We start from the raw sequence: 24611 nt of genomic DNA, 5'->3' as shown, positions 1-24611 counted from the left end.
CATCAAAAAGTAAGAGCTGGTAAGAGCTGATCAATCAAATGTTATTTGTCTATTTTATGGAAAGATAGTGTTGCTTTCATGATATGAACTTCTACTACTAATATTTTACCTAAATAATATGATTGCCCATCCACAACATTCCACCATTTGGGGAAAAAAAGTGGGATTTGATCCCAGCTAAGGAAGATGAGTTGAGTTATTTTTTTTATTGTTTTTTGAGGCTGAATAGAAGACAGTGGTAGCTCATTGATGAAGCTAATGATAGCAAGCTGTGGCTGATTTAAGAATGACATCTTACGTTAAGTTTGTGCACCCTTATATTAAAAACTTCATACTATATTTTTCTTTATTACTTTTAGATTACTCACTTTTATTTTAAACTTTATTGATTGTTATCAGTAAAAAAAAAGAGAAAACCTTTAGAAGTTGGGAATTAAATTCTTTCATAAGTGGTTGCATTGGTCAACAGAAGCAATAGCCTGACAGTTGTGTTGGACCTGCGCCATGTTTTGAGCTCTATTAGCCCCTTATTCAATCCGTGGGAAACATCTCTGTGTCATTCGACCACCAGATGGCACTGTGAGTCCACCAGAGACCAGTGGTCCCTGCACATTCCTTCATCTCGGTCCTCTCAGACAAACTTTTGACTGCAGCCTTGAGAAAGTTTCCTTTAGCGAAAAATCCCATTTTTGTCGGCTGAATAGTTTGATTATACATGCTGGAAAGGTTCATTCAGATATATTCTATGACTGTTGTCGTCAAGCTTGACCGGCACAAAAATAGATTTGGTTTAGTTTGCTTGGTGTGGAGAGAATCCACATAAACCAGAGCTCAGACTGCATTTTGACTGTGTGAAGGCTTGAAGTCCTAGTTTGACTCCGTTGACCTCAGCGGTTGGTGCTTGACTCTGGAACCTGCATCAGTGGGACTCCATCGGGCGCCTCTTGACTCCCTACCAGGTTAACAATGAGAATAAGCTCTTCACTGAGTGTCCCTTATCATGTGGGCTTTGTCCCTGTCTGGATTTCAGCTGGTACCGTCTTCCCCATAAAGTACACCACATTGTGTGACAGCAACACCTTAACAAATGCTTTTATTCTCCATGTGAGGTCTGAAAACCAACATTTTGACACCGATTAGAAAACAAACACGTCTGAAATATTGGCTTTCACTCCAAAACCGTGGTGGAAAACCACACTCACTCAGTCATCTTAGAGGCTACCTTCTCTCATAATCTGATTTCACTAACATTATTTTCATTATTGTAAGTAGTGCACTTCAGTGTGGGGATAAAGCTCCTCAAACAAGACTAGTCCTTTCACAATAGCAGTACCCACTTACAGCAATCAAAATGCTGTAGGCTCCCAGCACCAGCTCACTGAAACGCTGCTCGGCCCAGCGTCTGCAGGTTGAAAAGAAGACATAAAACAACAAAAAGCATGTAATCACACGCTGCTTGTGTGTTCTCTGGAGGCGGGGCTGTAGCTGATGAGTGACAGCTCCCGCTCCACCTCAGTTTCCGGCTCCATTTCTGAAGGCATACCAATGTTGTGGCATTCGGAGAGGCTCTGCGACACTATTCCAATTTGTGTCTCGTCATCTGTCATGTCATCTGGGTCCACCGTCAGCCTACCGTTATCGCCCCTACCACCGTTGCGACAGTTACTATTGCGGTCCATGCCTGCTTTCCCATGACTGCCCATCAGAAGTGGGGTCACACTGTGTGACGGACACGGCGGGGGGACGAGGAGTGTTTTGCAACTCTGTCCAGCTGCGTTGGCCCCCATATTGTACTGGCACCTTATGTAGTTGGAGAATGCTCTCCTGTAGGTCTTATTGAAGAGGGTGTAAACCAGAGGGTTGACTCCGGAGGAGATGTAGCCCACCCAGACAAAGACGTTGAGGAGGTCATGAAGCAGCGGCGCATTGCAGGAGCCCCGGCACAGGACGAAAGTGACATTGGTGATGAAGAAGGGACACCACATGATGAGGAAGAGGAAAAAGACAATTCCCAGGACCTGAAGATAGCAAGAAGAGAGAACCAAAGTAAAAAGAGGCAGGAGGAACAGAAGAGGAGAAAGAAAACAACAAGAAAGGAGGAAGTAAGAAGAAGGGAAAAACGGAAATAAACATAAAAGAAGAAAATGAATGGCAGACAGAAGTCAGAAAGAAAAGAACAAAATAAGAAAGAAAAAACAAGAGAAGAAATTATAACTAAATAGTGGCATAGGTTTGAAATCCTATAACAAAAAAACCCTAATTTCTTTTACTGAAAACAGCACTTTTAAAGTTAAGAGGTAATAATAATGAGAATAAACATGTACTCTTTTCCATCCATCCATCCATCGTCAACCACTTATCCTGCGTACAGGGTGGCGGGGATGTAATGTTTTCCATTCAGGAAAATTTAAGAAAAATGTCTTTTGTCAAGTGGATAACTGAACTGAACTGAATGAACTGAAATACATGCATCATACACACATACTGATGTTTTTTAATATCGTTGTTAGAGTACCACTTCTAATGAGATTTTAATGTCTGATATAGGCAAATGAATGCCTTGATCCAACATGAATTTGAATTCACACCACCGCTGCACTCTCTGTGAGTACTGCAAAGCTTCAAGCTGTTTGACGTTGCTCAAAGTGTCTGGCTGGATTTGATAACGTGAGCTCTTCTAAACATTTCAGAGGAGACATTTGCAATGCTCTGTGTGGAAAGCAACGGTGAGTTACTCGGAAGAAAGCGGGTTTCTTGGTCTTCAAGCACACATGAAGTACATGTAGTGATAATGACTCTCCAAACAAAGCATTTATATAATTTTCACCCAACTCCGCAGTTCCCCTCAGGTCAACAGAGCGTTTTAGTAACTTGTAGCACATTGTTTTGGCGCGACTAGCTGGTGAACATATTGTAGCATCTGGTAGCTAAAGACCCAAATTCATCAAGTGACTAGAAACACAAATGTTAAGTTAATGTTGCTCCTGTATGCTTAATGTGTTAATAGGCAACTGTTTGCTTACATGCTAACCATATCAAGTCATTTGAGAAATATAGCCATGGTTAAAATCTTTTATTTCAGCCACAGATCTGGAAAACTTGTCCGTGCTTATATCCAAGCCTTGACTATTGTAACTCACTACACACCATCCAGTCTGTTTCTTGGATTAATAAAGCATTTTAATAAAGATTTTGCTCATCTTTGCACCTCCTCTAAGAAAGTCTGAGTAAAGTTTGAAATGTTTTGATACCAATACTATGACATAGTCTTGTAGTCAAAACCACCCAAACTGAGACCAAGTCATTACCAAGACCAGAGTTTAACGAGACTGAGACAAGACCAAGACTTTAAGGGGTGAGACCACGTCAAGACAAAGACAGATGGAGGGCGAGACCAAGTCAAGACCAAGGCCAGTGCCCAACACTACATGACACACAACAAAATGTGGAATATGATCATAGGCACTTCTCAAATTGACCTCATTCTCATAAAAACACCCACATAAGAGCTGAAATCAACTTAACAATCTTTATTCAACACCCCTTTTCCATGTTTGTGCAAGCATTAGGCATGTCTGTTTGACTCTGTTTGTTTGTTTGCTAATTTAAATTAGGAGTGAGTCACATTATGGGCTGCATTTGAAGCAGTAAGGTTAACATCCAATCAAAGTTAGGATGTCAACAAATAAATCGGACAACGGACAGGCAATTTATTGATATTCCCACAGTTGTGGTCTTGACTGATCTTGAAATAAAATCTTGGGGACAGAGAGAGGCGGGGCAAGCTGGTGTGTTTACCTGAGGTGTACGCGTCTTGTGTGTCTGAGTGTGTGGAGAAGAGAATTCCGAGGAAGATGCAAAGCATATTTAAAATTTCTAATAATAATGTTTGTGGTGATTAAAACCTGCTTTCACATGGCAGTATAATGTGAAAAATTTTGATTTATTTTATTGCCAGTGGGGTGGGGTTTAATAATCATAATGCCTGCTCAACGTCGTGATGTTTGTCAGCCATTGCCGATGGATGATGGTATCGTCTATCGGCCCAAGCCTAGTTGGCAGCAATAGTGACCTCTCAGCGTATTTATTTGTTCATCTCCCAGCTGTTACATTATGTATCTGGGTGCCCTGAAACAAGTGCACCTGAATAACACTCACCCCACTCTATATTCTCACCTTGGAGGCCCGCCTCTCATTTTTTATGGCCTGCATCATCCCCCGTCGGCCATGGCAACCCGATGTGTCGCTCCGCGTTTGCCCCGCAGCTGGCGAGCTGAGCTGAGACGCCACCTCAGAGCTGGGAATGATACTTATGCTGTCTGGCGTCTTGAGCAGTATGCTGGGCTCTGCTCCTTTCAGACAGCTCAAGGTGTTTCGTCTGCTCTGAGGAGGCGTGGGCTTTAACTCTGCGGGAGGGGCAAAAGAAACATCAAGGATCTTTAAAAGCAAAAAAGGTTTATGGTTAAAGAAATGCAACTCCACAGTAAAAAAAACACGCACACATTTGCTTTTGTCAAAAATTTGTCAGCTGTAAGGCGGAACAGTGAAGGATGGGATTTGTCTGTTATCACCATGACTCCTTCCAACTTAGTTAACAAGAAAACTGCTGCAGATTTAACCCCGGGCAACAACCAGTGAAATCATTCAGTATATTTTTGTATTAACAAGGCTGCTGACATTTTGTAAGAGGCCATATGAAAAGGTTAAACATGACGTGAATGTTTGATTCACACTTTTTGCTGTTTCGAATGCCAGAGGATAAGGTGGAAAACAGGTAAAGCCACATCAAGCAATTTCATCTTCACTGGAAAAGCTAGGGCTCGACTTGCATTCAGGAACCAGCCGTCTACGTGCTGCCCAAGCTGATCGGACAGATAACTAAGCACCACAACAATAATATACTGCTGGTGGATTAGGTGATATATTTTCTGCTTTTAGTTATGTAATAGGGGTATTAAATATGCCTCGGATGGTTACATACATGGTGTTGTGCTAAAAGGCTAAAGCTAAATATCCCATTCAAAGTGTCAGTAGGTCTATGTAAAATACATGGAAAAAACAGAAGCATTTTTCTTGTGTTATGGTGTAGAGTTACAGTAGTCCTATTATGAATATGACAGGGAAAAATGTAACATCAGACGGTTATTTTGTTCTGACGTAACCCTGTGCTGTTGGGCTGCTTAAGGTAGCTCACATACTGGTTCATACTTTCAAACTGTGTGTTTTCACTTTTAACGATACAAGAGAAAATGCTTCTGGATGAGAACTAACCAATGTTTCTGGCAAATGTAATGGGATCTTGGTAATGTTGGCATGTGGTTGTTGGAGTGTAAACTTACACAAATCTAAAAAAGAGCAGAACTTCTAACATTAGCCTGCTTGTTTGTAGCATTCAGGACTGGTTTCCACATGGGGGAAGTATGCTACTACTGAACAGGTTTTTTTTTTTGTTTTTTTTTATCTTTACTTAACCTAACCCCACAAACTAATGTAACCTAGTTAGCCTTACAGTGAAGAAATGCTCTTCCAAGGGTATTGTAGGGTAGTAAGCTAGTTAGCTGGATATGCTAACGGTTGAAGCTTACATTAGAGCAGATGAAATCACTGTAATCCGTTCCTTTAATTTTGGCACAGGAAGTTCAATATGTGGAGAAATTCAGAGCTCGTAGCCTGAAGGTTGCTAAGCTATGATTAGGAGAAGGCACAATGTTTTAGCTAAATTAGCACCTTATATTGCCTTTTGCATTTACATTCTTTTATTCAGTCTTTTTATTCAAGTGTTATAGTCTTCATTTCATACCAAAACCAAATGTGACCTGGACCCAGAAAAATAACAACACAGCAGGATTTACTCAACTAAAGAGTCGCAAACACAAACAGCAAAGCAATCAGTCTGTTTTGTGCTCTTGTGAAGTGACTAAAATCTCCAGAAAGATAAAATACCAACATAAGGCACATCAGAAGGGTTATAAAAACTACCATCAACAGTTGTTTTCACTCTTAATTTCACAATAATAAAATATGGGCATTGCCGATGATTTATGGTTCACATATTTCCTATTAATTCATTGATTACATGTACTTGTATGGGTGTAAATAAACCAGATCTCAGCTGCTAAAAGCCTGATCGGTTTGTACCTTGTGAGTCTGAAGGGGCAAGTGTGATCTGAGGAAGTTGCAATGTATTTGTCATTGCTGGTGTGTGCAAAGGCTGCTTGGAGGAAGTCTTTGCCTCGTACAGGAAGACAGTGGCCTGCCTCTGGAGCACCTGCATGGAGAGGGAGTACAGAGAATGAAGAGAAAGAAGAAGAAGAAGAAGAAGTAGGGAGGATTGTGAGTGCAGAAAAGAAAAAGAAAAGTAAAGCGTGGACGTACAGTGTTTGGAAGGCACACACAGACACCACTACCTGTATGGTGAGGCAGTATGTCACCACCATGATGACCAGCGGGATGAAGAAGGCCACGAAGGAGCCAATGAGCACGAAGCGTTCCTCGTTGAGGACACAGCTGTCGTTGACGAAGACCTTGTCCTTGTTGTGGAGGCCGATAACTGGGATAGGCATCGACACACCTAAAGAGAGAGTAAAAGGAATCCATGTCTTTCATTTTTATTATTATTAAATATCCAGATATATATGGAGTAAAACATATCAGTAATGGCATTACAACAATGAGGTAACAATATGGTAATCCGCTAAAAATGATCAGATTATATCAAGGTAACAGTTTCTCCAAATTAAAGGTGTTTGGTGTTATATCCAGTGATTTGATAACCATGAATCATGGAAGAAAAACCCACCTGTTTTCTACTTAATTTTACGGTTAAATTACTTACTATAACTATACGCAGTAGTCATGTAAGTGTAATAGTCTGTGAATAATGGCTGGAAAATGGTAAATCATTTCCTAATGACCAACCCCAAACACATTTGGTGGTTTTTAAACATCACGTGACTTCATTATCCACCAATCTTTTTTATTATCATGAGAGTAAATTAGCAGTGGAATAACACACGTTAGACAGGAAATGAGAGCTACACCTGCCATGAATCGAAATGCTATTAGAGTTAGAGTCTATATATATATATATATATATATATATATATATATATATATATAGCCCATCAGTGTGTAATGGATGTTCATAATGTTATAATAGTTGCTTTGGTGCTGTTAGAGGATTGACTGATAAGACTGAGGTGAGAGCAAGCCTTTTGAGGCTGAACTGATGATAATAACACTGACTAATGTGCCGCTTCTGATTTCAAAGAGCTTTTCTGTTGAAAGTGTTTCGCTGACCTGGCCTCTGTTTCAGAACGGCAGACACCGAGGAGAAAAGCGACTCTGGGTTTTCATAGCTCTCAAACGCCTGGCAACGAGACATCTCGGCCCTCTGTGAGCTGTGTCATGCGCACAGTGTGGGCTGGTATAATTAATTTAAGTGTAAGATACATCATTCTGCCTTGCACAGCTAGTGACCAGGCAGACATAAAAACGCAATTTGGAGCAGTGGCAGCTCCCTTAATGTGGCCGTTGCAATGGACTGCACACACCCTGCCCGGGAAGATGTATTTGTTTGCATTCATTGTAAACATTTTACCTCTATGAATGCCTAAATGGTTCTGACAAATGAGACTGTGTGGTGATTTGGGTTGAGTCATGACTCAAACAGCGCGTAGAGGAGACTTTAAAAGTGCTGGTTCGCCCCAAATTGCAAAAAGAAGTAGCATCAACTCATGCAGAAAATTCAGGTTTTAGTGAACTGGGTTTAGAGAATGTGGCGCCAGCAGTGAGGAATTACACTGAAAGAACTCTGCAGTCATATCTCTTTCCATAAGTTGTGTCCCAGTACATCTGAATGATGAACAGATCTCATTGTCAACAGTTTTCACTGGGACTCTTTCTTTGGTAGTAGTTTGTTAACATTGTGAACACCACAAACTTGCATTCACTGAAAATGTTCTGGAGCAAAGGCAGAATTCACAAAAAACACTTGCATGGCTGGATGCCACTGGTGGTAAGTGAGAAAATATATTTAGGTGGATAACCCTGCAAGGTGCATGATGGGTAACATCTGGCTACTTTGTTGGCTACTTTAGGCAGCCACACACAGGTTTGTACTTGAACTAAGAATGCAGCAGATTTCACTTAGGGGATAACAGTTATCTACTGAAGCCACAGCTAAGCGCTTACGCTGCAAACCCGCCGAGTTGCATGACGGACACAATGATGTGGTAAGTAGACACACTCGCTCTGTGGCAGATCGCAGCGTGGCTCGCGTGAGGGGCCGTGCTGCTGGAGGAAGATTACTGCACCAGCAGAGGAAGATCTGCAAAACCATCAGGGTATGAGCAGCTCTACAAAAAAGTGCGCCACACACCGCTGTGAACCCAAGAGCAGACACCAGCAAATGCAGTGTGAGGCATCAACTACTGTGTTGGGGAATAGAGGAAATGACTTTCCGTGCTCGTGCTTCGTTGCTGGTAGAAAAGTAATAGAGGGAAACTTGGAAATAGAAAAGACATATGATAGGCAAAATAAACAGTTAGAGACATCATGATTGAAACATATAATGTGCCACAAAAAAAATGTAATCGCTCCTAAATCGAATGCATATCCATCAGTGCTTTCTCTGGTTGAGACAGCCAGCTTAATATTAATAATCAAAACACACTTAATAGATGTTTATAGAAGATTCTGCATCCAAGCTGTGTGAATGTGTGTGTGAATGTGAAGGAGGGATCACTTTACATGTAGATTAGCTTTCAAATTGTGAGATAAGAAGTTAATAAGAGTAAAAACCAGTAGTTAAATATAATAAACCAGTTTTTAAATATCTTTTTCACAGCATGCAGAAACTGTGTATAAGAAAGCCCAGCAGCGTTTACACCTGCTGAGGACACTTAGAGATTTTAGTGTGAGCAAGTCACTCATTGAATCCATACTCACTTTTAATATTACAGCCTGGTATAATGCCCTTACTGTTAAGCATAAAATCAAACTTGCACGAATAATAAATCAAGCTAGTAAGGTAACAGGCTCCCCTCAAACTCCCTTAACAGAACTCGGTCAGTATTGAGGAAAGCCACTACAATCACACAGGATCCCACCCACCCACTTAACCAATCCTTTCAGGTAATGTCTATCAGGTCGACGTTACAGAGTCCCACTTGCAAGGAAAAACATATATAAAAAATCCTTAATTCCCACAGCCATTACTATATTGAACAATCACATATAGAACATATCACATTTTGGTATTCTGCACGTCTGTACAAATAATGTGGCTAAGTTGTCTTCAGTGTATCTATATTTTATATATGTTTTTTATGTCTTTTGAGCCTGTCTTGTCAAAGACAAATTTCTGTCACTTGTGACAGACAATAAAGTTTTTCTTATCTTATCTTCTTATCTTAGAGGTTGTTTACTTTGAGGTGGAAACTGTTCATTTCCAAGGAAGCTGGCTGTTTTGAACTGTTAGAAATGACTATTTATTGCAAGAATCAACCCAGATGTCAGAAATAAACACACACAAACGCTCAAATATACAATAATGCATTCTTATCTGTTTCTATGATTGTCAAGTGACCCAAGCTGACCTCCATTTGTGTCTTCAGAATCCCTGAATTTATGTGTGTGGGTGCAGTTCCTATTATGTCAACTAAATATCTCGGTACATTTAATTTTTTTCAGAAGGGGTCACGTCCCATTTTATCCTCCTCCACAGGACTCTCTTGAGGTTTTTCAGCAATGAGCTGTCTTGGTAGCTAATCCGTGGCCATGATAAGCCTGTTGTCGCAGAGCCTTTGTGTGAAAGTGACAAAGAAGCATGTGTGGTAGTGTATTCTTATAACATAATGTAGGAAACCTGTTTGAAGATTATATGACCAGTTTGATTAGTGAGAAAGATTTTTTTTTTCTTCACTGATTTAAGGTTTTCCTTATTTTACTGCATTTTCTGAATCAGTTGTTTTTATTTATGCTGTACTTTTTTTTGATTTGCTTTTATACTATTGCTTGTTGTTTTTTATTTGTTAATTGTTATCTTATAATGAGATACAATATCATCTGATGCAAATGCAATGCATACAATAAGTATATACATACAAGATAAGCTACTTCCAAGCTAAATTCCAATTCAATTTAGAGATAGGAATAACAAAATCAGAGACTATTCAATTTTTATAATTGTAATATAATATAGTACAAAATGTTATTTAATGTCCTGTTACATAAGCTGCAGTCGTGCTGAACCTACAAGTCCAGATGTAAACAACCCATTGGGTGAAGTCAAACAGAGTGCGTTATTAATGGCTTCAAGGGTTGGATGCTTTCTTGCTAATCCTTCAGCATTGATCGCTGTAAGCCCTCTCAGACCTCAATCACAGCAGGATGTAACGGTGCAAAACCTTCAGAGGGGTCAAGGAAATGCCAAGAGGAAAAAAGGGGATTTCTTAGAATTCAAAAGCAGCCGGTTGTGAAGGACTGCAGAAGAAGAGGGGATGATTTGGAGATGTTAGCCGACTTGATCTGTTAGTACTGCTTTGAGAATTAATCTTTCACAGCACAACAGTTTTGTAGAAAAAAGTACTTTACTTTGTTTTGTTTTAAGACTATATATTTTCACAGTGACATGTATCAAATGCTAGACTCTGTTCTTGCTTTCCACTGTACATTTTGTTTGTTTCTGCACTGATGCAAGATAAACCCCTTTACACTTATTATACATGGTCAACAGAGTAAATGTGATCTTGAGAGGAGATAGTTGCTTTAAATGTATATTACAGAGGAGGGGAGGTAAGAAAAGGGGGACTTTTTGAGTGGATGGTCGTCTGACTTTTTTGGGTCTTTTTATTTTTTTACTTGCTTTTGCATGTCACTTTATTTGATCTTCATGAACACTTCATTAATAAAAACAGTAATTCTACCTGCTAGAACATGGGAGTTGCTGGTCTAACTGCTGCCTCGGTCGGATGGTTTGTTTGTGTTATTGTGTGACTTTTGTGTTTTAAAGGGTTAAAAACACCAAAGTCACACAATAACACAAACTATCTAATCAAGGCAGCGATAGATCAGAGGTAAAATTACAGTTTTTATCAATGGAGTCTGGTGGCTTTGATGAGAGCAGTATAGGGACTGTTTCTGGTTAAACAAAAGGACCTCACTCTTTTTTTTTTTTTTTTTTTAAAAAGGTCCGTCTCTGTAGGAATCATTTTCATAATATTTTCAGACACTCGTCACACCTGTCAGTGGCAAAAACAAGTACTTTAGTGGACATACTTTGACGTGGTGCAGTTGCCCACACATTGCTGCTGCCAACATGGGAAAATAGGGTCCAGGCTCAAAATACCAAAGTTACCCTTTAGGGAGAAATTGTTGCAAGGTTATGGTCAACATAAAATATTAATACTGCTGCAGAGGGTCTAATATATAAGTTTTAACCTCCCTTCCCACTCCAATCATTTTCATACTGTCCCTTGGCTGCTCAAACGCAAGCGCTTTGAAAGTTTCACTTATTTTTCAGCACTTATTTGTCAGGAAATGTATCCAATGCCTGGCACCTCTAACTTACTTGTCTTCCAATTCACATTATATGTATTTTTATTAAAGCTATGTTAATGTTGTACAGCTGCCACTGTGGCCATGTAACAATTATGGGAAAATGATAAAACATGTATGTCAGTTACAGAAAGTTTGCTAACATTGGCTAACATTAGCCAACATAAGCATCTGGTCAGACCAGACCAAATAAGTCTTTTGCAGCCAAACACCTTTGTCTACTGAATAGAACAAGAGTGGGTTTTAATCCTTCATTTAATTTCACTGTTATTTACTTACTAAGAGAACGTTTGTGTTATTCTTTCAATGTTCTTGAGCTAATAAAGATGTCTGCAGGGCATGATGATATGCTTCAGATTGGAGAGAGTAATTGTAAGTTTTAAAATGCAAACCACAAAGAGAGCAAATAATTACACCCATCTGCTGTTTTCCTAGTTCAGACGAGCTAGGTGAATCTGATGGGAAACAATGATCCACCTCATTGGCTTCGTACCCTGAAAACCACTGATGTCATGAAGTGGAGGTGTGAATACATTTGTGAAAAAATTTCCAGCAGCGACTCCACTGAGCCATTGCCTGAGTAAACAGGGTGGCGCTTGCTGACTGTTCTCTGCGGGCCTTGCTGTCAGCTTTAGCCCTAGATGGGCCTGCCAGTAGTTAATTCAGCCACTGACAAGTAGAACTATACCACTAATTATACAAAGGAAGATATCTGACGTGGACTTGCCTTACTTGAGATTTGACTCTGATCAAGATTTGCTTTAGTATTTTTCGTCCTTGATCTGAGAAGCACCTGATTCAACTGCACATTTTTAAAAGAAACACGAACATCCCCTTAAAACTTGACTTGCCCCCAAAGACTCCTCTGACAAGTACCATATACGGTAATTCGTGCATGACTACCGCTCTGCATTTCAAATTTGTCACAAAAGGGGAAACTGTTGTGTCTAGATTGGTACTTCAGTTTAGCTGAGAGAAGATGCATCAGTTCTAAGTGGTCTGAAGAGGAAATGGGAGGGAAGCAACACTCAACAAGACACTGAAAAGGTAAAAAGAGGCAGAAAATCTCTTCCTGGTACATCTTCGGTTGGATGTTTTCTTGCTAATCCTTTAGCATTGATCGCTGTAAGCCCTCTCAGACTTCGGTCATTGCAGAATGTTGTGGTGAAGAACCACTTGAGGGGTTAAGGAAACGCCTACAGGAAAGCAGGGATTTCTAATGATTTTAAGACAGCCGGTAGCGAACAAGTACAAAGAAAGTGAAGCAAGTAAATTAAGACTCTACCTGCTATATTGAGGTATCAATCCATTCCATGCTGCTTACAAGAAGTAATCCGTCACAGCAAAAGAACTTCACAACAAATCCACTTCAGAGGAAAATATCTAACTGTTGGTGAGTCCAGCTTTCTGACGATGGTTCACTCATTGTTTAAGGGTGGATGTTTCAGCAAACCCCACAAAAGTGTACCTACACATTTGTGTTATAATTAGTTTTTTGTGGAAAGGTTGTGGAGTAGCTTGGCATAGTGCGGTAATAGCTTAACACCAAGTTTTGCAATTATTTGAAAAGCAAAAAAGTCTAAATAGCTAAAGGTAATGGACATTTCAAACGTGCAGCTACTGTGTTTTGTTCAAAGATGGGGGGGGAAATGAAATTGCAATGGCCTTTGTAATTCTAACAGACCATTCGAAGTAGTTCGCTTTGTGGTCCAGAAGATCTGCTTGACCGATTGGATGCCTATTGGCATATCAGTAAAGCTATGCTTATACAAAAAAATGCAGGAGGACACCAGTGATCAAAGCTACATGGTGATGAGATAATCTCGACCCCAAAACATCGGAGAAGCAGTGTGTGGGCCATCCCATCTACTGAAGGGGTACGATGAAGGCATTCCTGAACCCATTTCATAGAGCTGTGGGAGTAATTGGGTCAGTAAAGGTTGGCAGCTCAATGATTTGAATGATCAGATTTCAGATCCACTATTTTCTCAGTCTTGGATGTAAAACTACATACTAGTCACCCGCAGTTTGTAATATTACCACACTGTTTTTGCGGTTAGCATCCAAGAAATCAATACATATACTTTATCATTTTGAACTAACTGGAGGTCACTCAGCGGTCCAAGATCTTGCTTTCTCACCAAAATAAAATAATTTGTTTTAATGTTTTGCAGGTGTGAGCAGCTCCTCTATTTCCACTGTGAAACAAAAAGGTCAATTAACAGTTTTTTTAGTATGAAAACTGACTTTTTGTGTTTGTCAAGCATCTCAACCCAAGAGGTCAGCTGGCTAATTTGATATATAGCTTAATTTAAATTCCATGTGTTTAATATGGGATATGACTGGACTTTTGGCAATGTTTCTCTCAACCAACATAAATTATACTGGACTTTTGTTTCCTTGATTAAAGAAGCAGTTATTTTAATTCAAAGTCAGTCACTTTTTAATGGCCTAAAGAGTTGTTCCAATAATTATACTATACGTATATCCAATCCCTTGCCCAACATGTACCTTTTCAACAGAGAAATGTAAGAGTTGCTGTTACTATCAGCAACAATCTAAATATTTCCCTAATGTAACTCTTACGTCAGCGAGTTAGCTTGCATTAAATCCCACATACGAATTAAGATTAAATTCATAACGTAATTATAGCATCCGCATTTCTTCTGGAAGAACATTTGGATTGCGACATTTCATGCAATAACAATCTCCCAAAGGGGGTTTATGTACTACTGTAATGACGAGCTGCACTTACTGTACAGATGACATTAGTATAATGATAGGGCTAATCATACAGTCTGAATGTGTTTGTGCAAGTGCGTTTATGTGTATGGTTGTACGTGTTAAGAAATGGAAGCCCTCCTGGGTCTTAAAGGGCTGGAAACAACATCATAGAAGTCGGAGGTCATGCAGGCAGAGGGAGGGCTGAGAGAAAAGTTTTAAAAGTCATCACATCCCTCAGCACTTTCCTCAGAGGGGGGCACTACTCTCTCCTCACAACCCCCCAAGGTTGTCCAACAGAAAACCAAAACGAGCAGGAAAACACAGAGACACGACGAGTGAGGCTGATGACACAAGAAACACACACTGCAACTCAGGGTGACAACATACAATGATCCGACAAGGACAAGACAGAAACACCAGGTATATATACACACACAGACTAACGAGCAGGGTGGGAGCAACACAGGTGAAAGACATGAGGCTAACGAGGCACAGGCAGGGAGAAAAGGGATCAGGGGAAAACAGAGACAGACATGCAGAGGGATCATTGGGGTAACAGACATGACAAGGGTTACTGAACACTAGACGACAGACAAGACAGAGACGGACATGAGTGAACCCCAAAACACAACAGACCATATAACTGATACTGGACACAGGACAGAACCCAAAACACTAAGACATAAACCGAGACACAGAACGAGGAGCTAAGACACAGAATACAGGGCAGACCAAATCACAATAATACAAACAAGGACCAGAAATGAATACCAAAACGTGAACTAAGGACATGGAACTAAACTCAGACTCCCAAACAAGACACACAGACAGGATCATGACAGAAACTCTTTTGCCAAAAACATTTTTCAACATTTCTATTATTTGAGGATGAATCTTGTTATATTTCTGTAATAGATTAACATAAATTCATTCTCTCCAGTTCTTTATTGCTCCTTAAAAATAACTTTAATTCTTCCTATGGAAGCTTCAAGAAGAAAAACTTAAATAAACAAAATATTAACAAAAACTCAGTATGTCATAAGACTGATATTTTTTACATGCACCTAAAGAGCTGCAGGGATCTTCCCCAGCATTTTTATTTCCTAAAAGATTCAAATAAAATGTAAAGCCACGTTTGCGCTTGTTTGAGACTTCTTATTCAACATAATACATCTTGTTCTCCTGTCTGATTCACAGCATGTGCAAGGGTTTCCATAGATAATATCACACAACATGATATGCATTTATTTGCATTATCATTGTCTTTGCAGCTCATAAAGATGAATGTGAAAAGTGCTGCGATCATGTCTCAGGATTTAGAAAAGTTTGTAATGCAAATCAGTTCCAGCTGTAACAATAAGCTCCAATAAGCAGTTGCTGTGAGCGTCAACAAACTGATGATGTTCCCAGTGTTTCAGTAAGTCAGTTGGTGCGCTGGAAGGACCTTTGGAGACACTGCCAGGGGATACCAAAAAGTCATTAAATTTTTTAACAGTCATCAATCTGGCAACTCTCTGTGTGGGCCTATAGGGGAAACACAAAATCCAATACAACACCACATATCCAGCTTCTGAAATAACCTTTACACTGAATAACCAGGTCTGAGTGTATTTTAACCACATCTTTTATGTATAGAGTTATAAATGGATCATGATATGGTAACTTTCCAAAAAATATTAAAGCGTCGGTTCAGCCAAATTACAAAGGGAGTGTCCACTCCTCCAATACAATGAATGGAGTTATTTTAAAAATTCAATGGTATGGTATGAAAGTATGTCTTTCCAAAACAATGTCCCGATCATCAATCAATACTTACAGTAGAAACAGATATGTTCAAACACTGGGGAAAGAAACACTATCTGCATGGCTAAATACCAAAAGAGGTACAAGACAAAATATGTCTTTTTGTGATTTGGGTGAACTGACCCTTCAACAAGAGATCCACAGAGGATGCCATCTCCACTCAGCCCACACACACCTTGAGAAAAACAACACCTGCATTAGAATTAAACTGATTGTCAAACTTAGCACTCCTTAAGTACCACACTCCACTGGATATATTGGACTTCCTTACAAACCAGACTCCAAACAGTTCGGATTGGTGGATGCACCCAGGGCTGTGTGCTCAACCCCCTCCTGTTCACGCTGTACACCCATGACTGCATCCCCAGACACGGAGAGGTGCCTACGCAGAACCCAAAGGATGCTAAAGGACAGTACCCACCCAGCCACAGCCTGTTCACCCTGCTGCCGTCATGCAAGAGAAACAAAAGAATCTGCTGTCGTACCACCAGACTCCACAGAAGCTTCTTCCCCCAGGCTGCGAGACTCTTAAATTAATCCTCAGCCCTGCACAATATGTAAAATAGTTATATTTCTGTGACTTGTTATTTATCCACCCATTTAGTGTATATAATTTTTGAATATAATGTTGTTTTTGTGGGTAGCATTAAGTAAACTACAAGCTTCATTTCATTAAACCACCCTGTGTTGTAAAATGATAAACAAAGCTACCTTGAATCTTAAGTAGCTATATATCGTGTCTCACATTGACTTCAAATCTGGTGTTTGTCTCTTTAAATCAGTTGAGCTCAGCTGTCCTGATGTATTGCCAACACCTGAAGAGAAGAGACACCATTATGCTTTGCCTCTGTCTCTGTGTGTAGAAGCATGCATGCAATGAGCCAAATCTTTTATACATTAAACTGTAAAATATGCGTATCTGACCTATAGATATGGTCCAAACAGCGGCGATCTTCATCATAGCTTTGGTTCTGGAGTTGAATCGGCTGTGCTCTATGGGGTTGCGGATGGCAACGTATCGGTCCAGAGAGATGGCACACAGGTGCATGATGGAGGCGGTGGAGAACAACACGTCCAGGTAGATCCAGATCGGACACAGAGCGCTGGGGAGAGGCCAGGCGTAGTCTGGAGCACAGAGAGATAGAAGAGGTGATGGGGAGAAAGAAGGGTGGAGGTTGGAAAAAAAGGGGATGTTATATTGTTCATAATATGTGATAAAAGCTATATTATAAACCAGAGTCCTGTAAAACATGTTAGAGAGTAAAAGCATACTTAAGGTGCGGTGGTGGAAGAAGTATCCAGATCTTTTACTATACATTATGCAGTAAAATGGTCTCTACTATTATTTTCAATTTTTCTTACTACTGCTGCATTAATGTGTATGTTGCATTTTACTGCTGTAGATGTTTAAGGTTGAGCTAACTCCTTTATATCCTGTTGGGTAGTTTAATCTACTGCAATGCATCATGGTCTATAAGATCACCTGCGAGAACGACGTATCTCTAAAGAACATTCAAATTCAAACTAACCAAATTTAGAGAATTTTTTTTTCTTTCTGGACAGTGAATGAAAAAAGTAATTAGTACCTAAAGCTGCACAACAAAAGTAGTAAAAAGTACAATATCTGCCTCTGAGATGTGGAGTAAAAGTATAAAGTTGCCTACAATGGAAATACTTAAGTAAAGTACTGGTACCTCGAATGTGTGGGGTCTTATTGTACAACCTATTTTATTCATTTCAGTAATTACTATGCAGTTCCTTATCTACTGCTGTTGTTGATGATACACAGTTGTTTTTTGAAAGCAGTGATGTAAATATGTTCAATCTGTTCTGAGGGCCCGGCTCAGTAAATGTCATCAGGGTCTGCGGAGTTTGAAGGCTTAAGATGCAGCATGCAGAGGTTGACTAAACTTTAATTAATTAGAGTACATCAAAGCACAGAGTACTAAATTTCCCAGTTCCCAAGAGGAATCAGGTTATGTGATGGTCTGATTACAGCATTTACATGCTTTACATGTATTACTCTGATTATTATGATTCAGATGTGTAGACAATTCTATAGTTGGAGAGTAGAGATTAAGACTGGATAATTAGTTTACATATGTTGCCAGCAGGGGAGCTGAAGCTGTGGTTTAGTCTGGTTTAGATTCTGTTTAAGAAAGAAATTGCTGTTATATGTTTCTGCGCAGGGCCACTAAATTGTGGATTTACACAGTGCACACAGATGTATGAAAAATAAAAGAATAAAGCTTTCCTGTGCCTGAGGGTTTGTGTGAAGGTTTGATGCATCCTGCTGATTCTTGGATAAGAAAGATAAACTAATGAAAAGGATTAAAGGGAACTAATGAATAGCAATGTTGATCAAGACTGATTTGACAGATTCATTTCCATTCTACTACACGCACACTGGGGAAACGGAAGACATTAAATTAAGTGTTAAGTGTTTTTCAAAAAGACTTTAATTATAAAATTTTAGGGCAACATTACTGCCAGCATGTTAGCATTGCCATTGTGAGCCTGTTAGCTTGTTGACTTTAGCATTAGAAAAATAAATGATTTATTTATGTGACCCAGTTTTAAAAGAGTTAGTAAAGAGAAGCTTTATGTTTTTATTTCAATGTTACTTACACTGTATTATACAAGCTGTGACAGTACAAGATTATCCAATGTACAGTGAAAGATAACAACCCACGCCCACAAAACCCCAGAGTCAATTTCTCACTCTTGTGTCTAGTGTCCTTAAAGGTGCCAATCGCCCCCCTTACAGAAAAAGTTCAGCATTGCAACATAATAGACTGTTATAGGAATCAAATAGTGTAATAATCAAGGAAACCTTGCAAATTAATGCTAGAATCAGGTCAGGAAAATGCTACGTCTAGTTAATCTAATACTACGTTGACCACTGTTAACATTCATAAAGTCTAGATAGCTTGCTCACAAACAATAAATGCTTCGTCACTAATTAGTCTTCGGTCTGCAGTTGTTCACGCAGTGTCTTGATGTCCAGTGTATGCGGTTCTCTTAGGCAGGTTAGCCCCCAATTCCAACAACAAGCCAGGTTGTGCTTGTTGTGATAGAGTCAGGCTACCAGGACACGAGTATCTGGCCAGTTAAGGTGTTGCTTTTTTTTAGAGAAAGAAGAGAAGCTTTATCTAATCTCTCTGAACTTTTAAACCAAATATAAAAAGAGGTGGCCTGTAAGCAGTTGCCGGTCCGATCCCCGTATAGGCAGAAGTAAATAAACAGGAAATGGAGCAGCACTTGCCCCTCTCTCATTAATAGCACGTGGCTAGGCAACTTTTAGGTGTGAAATAAAGGTTAAAAGTGGAAGGCACCACAGTGACACTTGATGTAACTGATCACATAATTCAATTGTTTTAACTCCCACCAATAAACTGCGGCCAACGTGAGATACACTCAACAGTTTGTGAAACTGACAATGACCAGCCATTTTCTTCTCATCTTCTGTGGAACAGGGGAGGTCAAAGGTCACAGCCAGGGACAGTGTGATACCCTGTAGAGCTAGTGGCGAATCAGTGTCTCGGCTCACTGCTCTGCAGGGTTGAGCAGTTTGGGTCACAGGGACTAAAATAGTGTGTATTATTGCATCGCTGGGCCAGTGTGCCCCCTGGGACACCAATGCAGCAGCTGAAGCATCTAACAGAAATACAGCTGGGGCATTTTGGCAGAGACCAACTGGGAGAGGATTCAATCAACGGGTTAACTTTGCTTAAACTGGGGTAAATTAATAAGCTTGATTGTCGAGCTGGCTGCTTAGCAGGCTTAAATGATATCCTGCCACGGATTTACCACCAGCGGGGAAAGTACACCGAGGAAAGAACATAAATGCATATGGCTGTTGAAGAAACCCCAAAAGAAAGCCAATCCGAGCCAAGTAAAATCACCCAGAATCAGTATTACATTGTATTTGTCTGTATTCAGAGTCACAGCAGGAATCAAGCCTTTGAAATCATCTCATGGTTCTGTTACTCTCCCACTACATGACATTCATTTTGGTCTTTCCCAGGTTTAAAGATGACTTAAAGCTCACAATGTAAAGAAGAATCTTCTGGAATCTTTTTCTCTTGTTTCCATGAGAGATGGATTTTCCCTGAAGATTGTCCGGTCCGGAATGACAAAAAGAAATGCAATATGCAACTGAAGAACATCAGGAGAAACCGATGGTGCTCCCGTGCACCTCGGCTCTGTTTTATTTCCAGCTGTGTCAGCTATCTAAAGAGGGCATATACTGCAAAGTCTGTCTCTCTGTGTCTTTCTATGCCTGCAGCTATTTATATGAACAGTCCTTTCTTCACAGAGGACAAGACCTGTGGCCACACACACACACACACACACACACACACACACACACACACACACGGATGCTCCTTAATTTCATCTCTGATTTGCTGGACAGTCACCATGTATGTGATGCATGAGGAGTGAATCACGCACTTGTTTGTGTGTGTACTGAGTGGGAGGTAGATTGCATAACTTTTCAGAGGTCAAACACTTATTGGGGGCACTGCATGACACACACTCACACAACTCATAACACAAGGTGTTACTCAGCTGGCTGCCGGGTGCGTTGGATCTTCTGGTAAATACATTGAGAGACTCAAGTCTACTGTGAGTGCTACAGCTAAACACTGTTTATAAAATACACAAACGCTCAATTACAAAACAGTTTCTTTAATAAGATGTATTTTCAGTTCTAATGCATGGGAAATAGGATTCAACAAACAAATATGATGTTACTCAAGCAGGGACTTGAGGTGAGGTAATGGCAAATGCATCTTTAAGTAGGATGTCCCAGTATTTACTGTAATGAACTATTTCTGTGTTTTCCTGCCCTACAAAGGCAGTAAGATGCAGTAAAGTTGAGAAAAAAAGATTTATTTGATCCGTAAAACAGATTGTAATACTTTCATTTGATGTCTTTTTGGGCTGATTATTCTACTCTCAAACAAATCACTGCATAAATTAGAACCAATGCAGTACTTCAACATGCAAGTACTGACACTGTCAGAAAAAAACAACATAGGTTTTTTGTGCAGTACATTATTATGAAGTCAGATAAAGCAGTCTGTGAAGGACAGTATAAAGAGTTGTCTTGTTTGTGCATTCAAAATGGTTAACAAAGCTTTGGACACTTAATTTATTATAGGACACAGGTTCAATAAGTATGCACTTGCAGTCAACAGTGCAATGTACAATATAGAGTTTTTGTTGTAGAAGCAGTGATCAGCTCCCTGTATAAATGTTTTTACTTTTAACTTTTACCTTATTTATTGATCTACTCATTTACACTGGACCCATGTTGACGTTTATTGTGGCAGTGACCTGAAATGGTAGCAAAGATTAAGTTGGGTGATGTATTATAAAGAGGCAGAAATTCTCTTGATGGGGAGGTTGGATGGGTCAACCCCTCGGACTTCTCTGGGGAGAATTATCTTCGAATCCCATGTGAAAGCAAGTAAATGTTAAGTTTTGAGTTTTAACTTAAATAGCATTACTGACTTCCATCACGTGACTTACGTTATTGACTTCTGTCACAAAACTTACATAAAGTTCTTATTTAAACCTAAACCTAATCAAGTAGTTTTTGTTGCCTAAACCTAACTGAACTGCAACCGGTTCACAACATTAACAACGTGTTTAATGTCACGTGATGTTGGTCACTTGACTTATGTTAAGGCTTGTGCAGACTACACGACCTTCAGTGTCGGCCGATGGCCGTGCCGTTCACACAACACAACTTGCCGTCTTGTGACGGGAGTCTTGAAGTCGTTGTGGCATTCACACTACGTGACTGATCGGTGACAGGGGGTCACACACTACACGAGCTGACAGTGGCTGAGTCACCCGACGCAGATCTCCAAACCACGTTTTGTCAAGAAAACACACGGGAAATTTGAAACGGGAAATGACACAAACCTACACACGAAACAACAGTTGTTTGTTATATAAAGATAGCAATTATAAAGACAAAGAATTTGGGTGAAAGAATGGATTAGCACATGCTGGTAGCAGGGATTGTCTGTGCTACAGAGAGAGCTGGGGGTCAGTAAAGTGTTTTGCAGTGAAAAGTAGCTGCCTGCTCTGCCAGCTGCCTGCTCTCATTGGCTGGATGTGGATGTTGAGTCGGCCGACTCTTCCAGATATTTGGCTAGATATCTGGCAGACGTTGGCGATGTGTCAGAAATGTGTAGGGGCGCCGTTTTGACGCGTCACGGATTAGTTCACACATAACGACTGGTGATTGCCGATCGATCACTGATTTGCACCTGATCCCAGCATGATGGTCACCGAGCTCACCGACCAGCAAATAGGGCTAAAAATCGTGTAGTGTGTACTAGGCTTTACTCGCTCATATGTGTTTTGGGAGGCATGGATAAACAACCCATGTTGTCGTTTAGGTTGGAAGACTTACAAATATATAGAAATACAAGAATTTTACTTGGAAATATAGTGGAGTAGAAGTATAAAGTGGCACAAACAGCACAGTTTTACCCATATAATGTATTGTAAAAGTGCAGTGCTTGAGTAAATGCAAACAAGTAAAAGCACACTGAGAAAACCCTTGCAGGAACCTTAATACTGTGATGTATAGTTTTATGGTTGATGGACGATAATAACTTTTATTAAAGCTTTCTAATTCATATACATCACAGAATTAGTAGCTAAATTACATTTTTTATGAAAGATTTTATGATTTAAAAGATGTCTTCTTTGAAGTTAAATGAGTTTGGGTCCATGCTGCTCTCATATAGATTTTGTTTGAGTCTATAAAGTCTCATCTCCCTCTCTGCTGCTTTTGTTCCATCTCATTTTCTTCATCACTCCTCCTTTCTGCCCCCTGTCTTCTGATCTGATCATATTCTATAACACCTCGTTCCTGAATGTTAAAAATTCATACATATTCGCTCGTATGTTTACTTTATGTTTGGTGGTGAGATTTGAGGCGAGATATATTCAGTTGTGCCTTTTTTGTGTATGTCACACTTGCTAATATGAGCAATATCCTCACCTAATATTTTATCACTATTGTATTATCACTTCTATGTTTTATCACCAATATAAGAGCCAAGTAAGGAAATAAGCCAAATGATGATAAGGACTATTGTCTTCTGCTAATTAATACACCATATTTATTTGCCCATTTGCCTCTTTTGATGTAGCCATAGACCCCCCCCCCCCCCCCCCACACACACACACACACACACACAGACGCACACAGACACACACACTAGAGTGTGCAGAAGTTAGGAAACTCTTTTAAAAGTCACTGGTAAGACAGAAAGATTTTGAAAAATTGCTGTTAGTATATACAGTTATGTGTCAGTTTCTGTGTTGTTTATCTGTACTCAAAAGGACTAGGTGTTTGCAGCTGCAGCAGCAGTACTGCATAATGAGCTGACTCCCCCCCAGTACATCTCTATATGCATGTTTGTGTTCTTCTGCAGGACTTTCTTCCACTCCTGCATGATCTGCCCCTGTCATGCTGCACACGTACATCTTTTTGTGACATTTGCAGAGATTTATCGGACGAATGTGATTTTGTCTGGAAGATAGGAATAATTTTTCCTGCCCAAAGAACATTTACCTTGTATTTCTTACGGGCTAGCCAGTGTGTGCACACGTGTGTGCTTAGACTCCATCAATTATATTTAATCATCACAATTCCAATTAAAGAAATTCAAACATACTTGCCAAAAGCTCTGTGTGATACCAGACAGCTGACAGTGTGTGTGTGTGTGTGTGTGTACAAATAAAACAAAGTTGCTAAATTACTATCCACAGCATCTTTTACCATGATTGTCATCATCATCATAATCATTGTCATCATCATTATTACTCTACTCTCTCTTCTCTGAGCGATTCACTGTCGATTTACTGTGCCAGCCAAGGAGATCAATACAGTCAAGTACCAGTCTGATGGATAACACGGCAAGTATAGATCTCTGTGTGTGTGTTTGCAGAGGGACTGTTGTTCTTTTGTAGTTGTGTATATAAATGACAGAGAGACACATTGCCTATGTGCATCTGTGTATATGCATCTGTTTGTCAAACAGACAAAGAAAAAGACAGACTTGTCAGTGGGTTTCCCACCTCCCCCTGCTATTTGTGTGAAACATTGATTATGGCACGAGCACTCAGCAGCAGCAACAGCAGCAGCAGCAGCTTGAACTAACAGAGAGATACAGAGTGAGCGGCCGAGTGTGTCCATTGACCATACAAGGCCCATTAAGCAGCAATCAACCCTCCCTGTCCTGTTTAGTATTCCTGGAGGTATACCAGAGGTTTGTCAGCTACAATGCAGAACAGATGATATATATGAATGTGAATATAGCAAGTTTGGAACAAGTTGTACTGAGGATTCAACAGAGCTGCAGGGTGAAATGGAAGAAGACAGAAGAGGGAATAAACATTTAATATAGGCACTCTTGCCATGTGTGTAGATCCACATCTGCATTTTTAAGGCTTGTAACAATTTATTTCAGCAACGATTCATCTGTTGATTA

At 39.9% G+C, this 24611-nt stretch overlaps 1 protein-coding gene across 2 annotated transcripts in view; it reads right to left on the bottom strand.

Annotated features, from left to right (window-relative positions):
• Positions 1 to 1080: 1080 nt before the first annotated feature.
• Positions 1081 to 24611, bottom strand: part of htr2cl1 (5-hydroxytryptamine (serotonin) receptor 2C, G protein-coupled-like 1) — a 167973-nt gene continuing 144442 nt past the window's right edge. For both annotated transcript variants that reach the window (XM_038732536.1, XM_038732537.1), the window contains 5 exons: positions 17011 to 17211; positions 6408 to 6571; positions 6139 to 6268; positions 4177 to 4406; positions 1081 to 2018 (listed from right to left, as the gene is read on the bottom strand). In XM_038732536.1, coding sequence (XP_038588464.1) covers positions 1446 to 2018; positions 4177 to 4406; positions 6139 to 6268; positions 6408 to 6571; positions 17011 to 17211 — 1298 coding nt within the window. In that variant the 3' untranslated portion in view covers positions 1081 to 1445. The remainder of the gene's footprint in view (positions 2019 to 4176; positions 4407 to 6138; positions 6269 to 6407; positions 6572 to 17010; positions 17212 to 24611) is intronic.

This window comes from Micropterus salmoides, unplaced genomic scaffold (assembly GCF_014851395.1).
Source record: "Micropterus salmoides isolate LMB-PRFRI ecotype aquatic unplaced genomic scaffold, ASM1485139v1 Ms_hic_scaffold_2, whole genome shotgun sequence".
Classification (NCBI taxonomy): domain Eukaryota; kingdom Metazoa; phylum Chordata; class Actinopteri; order Centrarchiformes; family Centrarchidae; genus Micropterus; species Micropterus salmoides.
The sequence above is the reverse complement of the archived record's forward strand: the minus strand, read 5'-3'. Positions and strand labels throughout refer to the sequence as shown.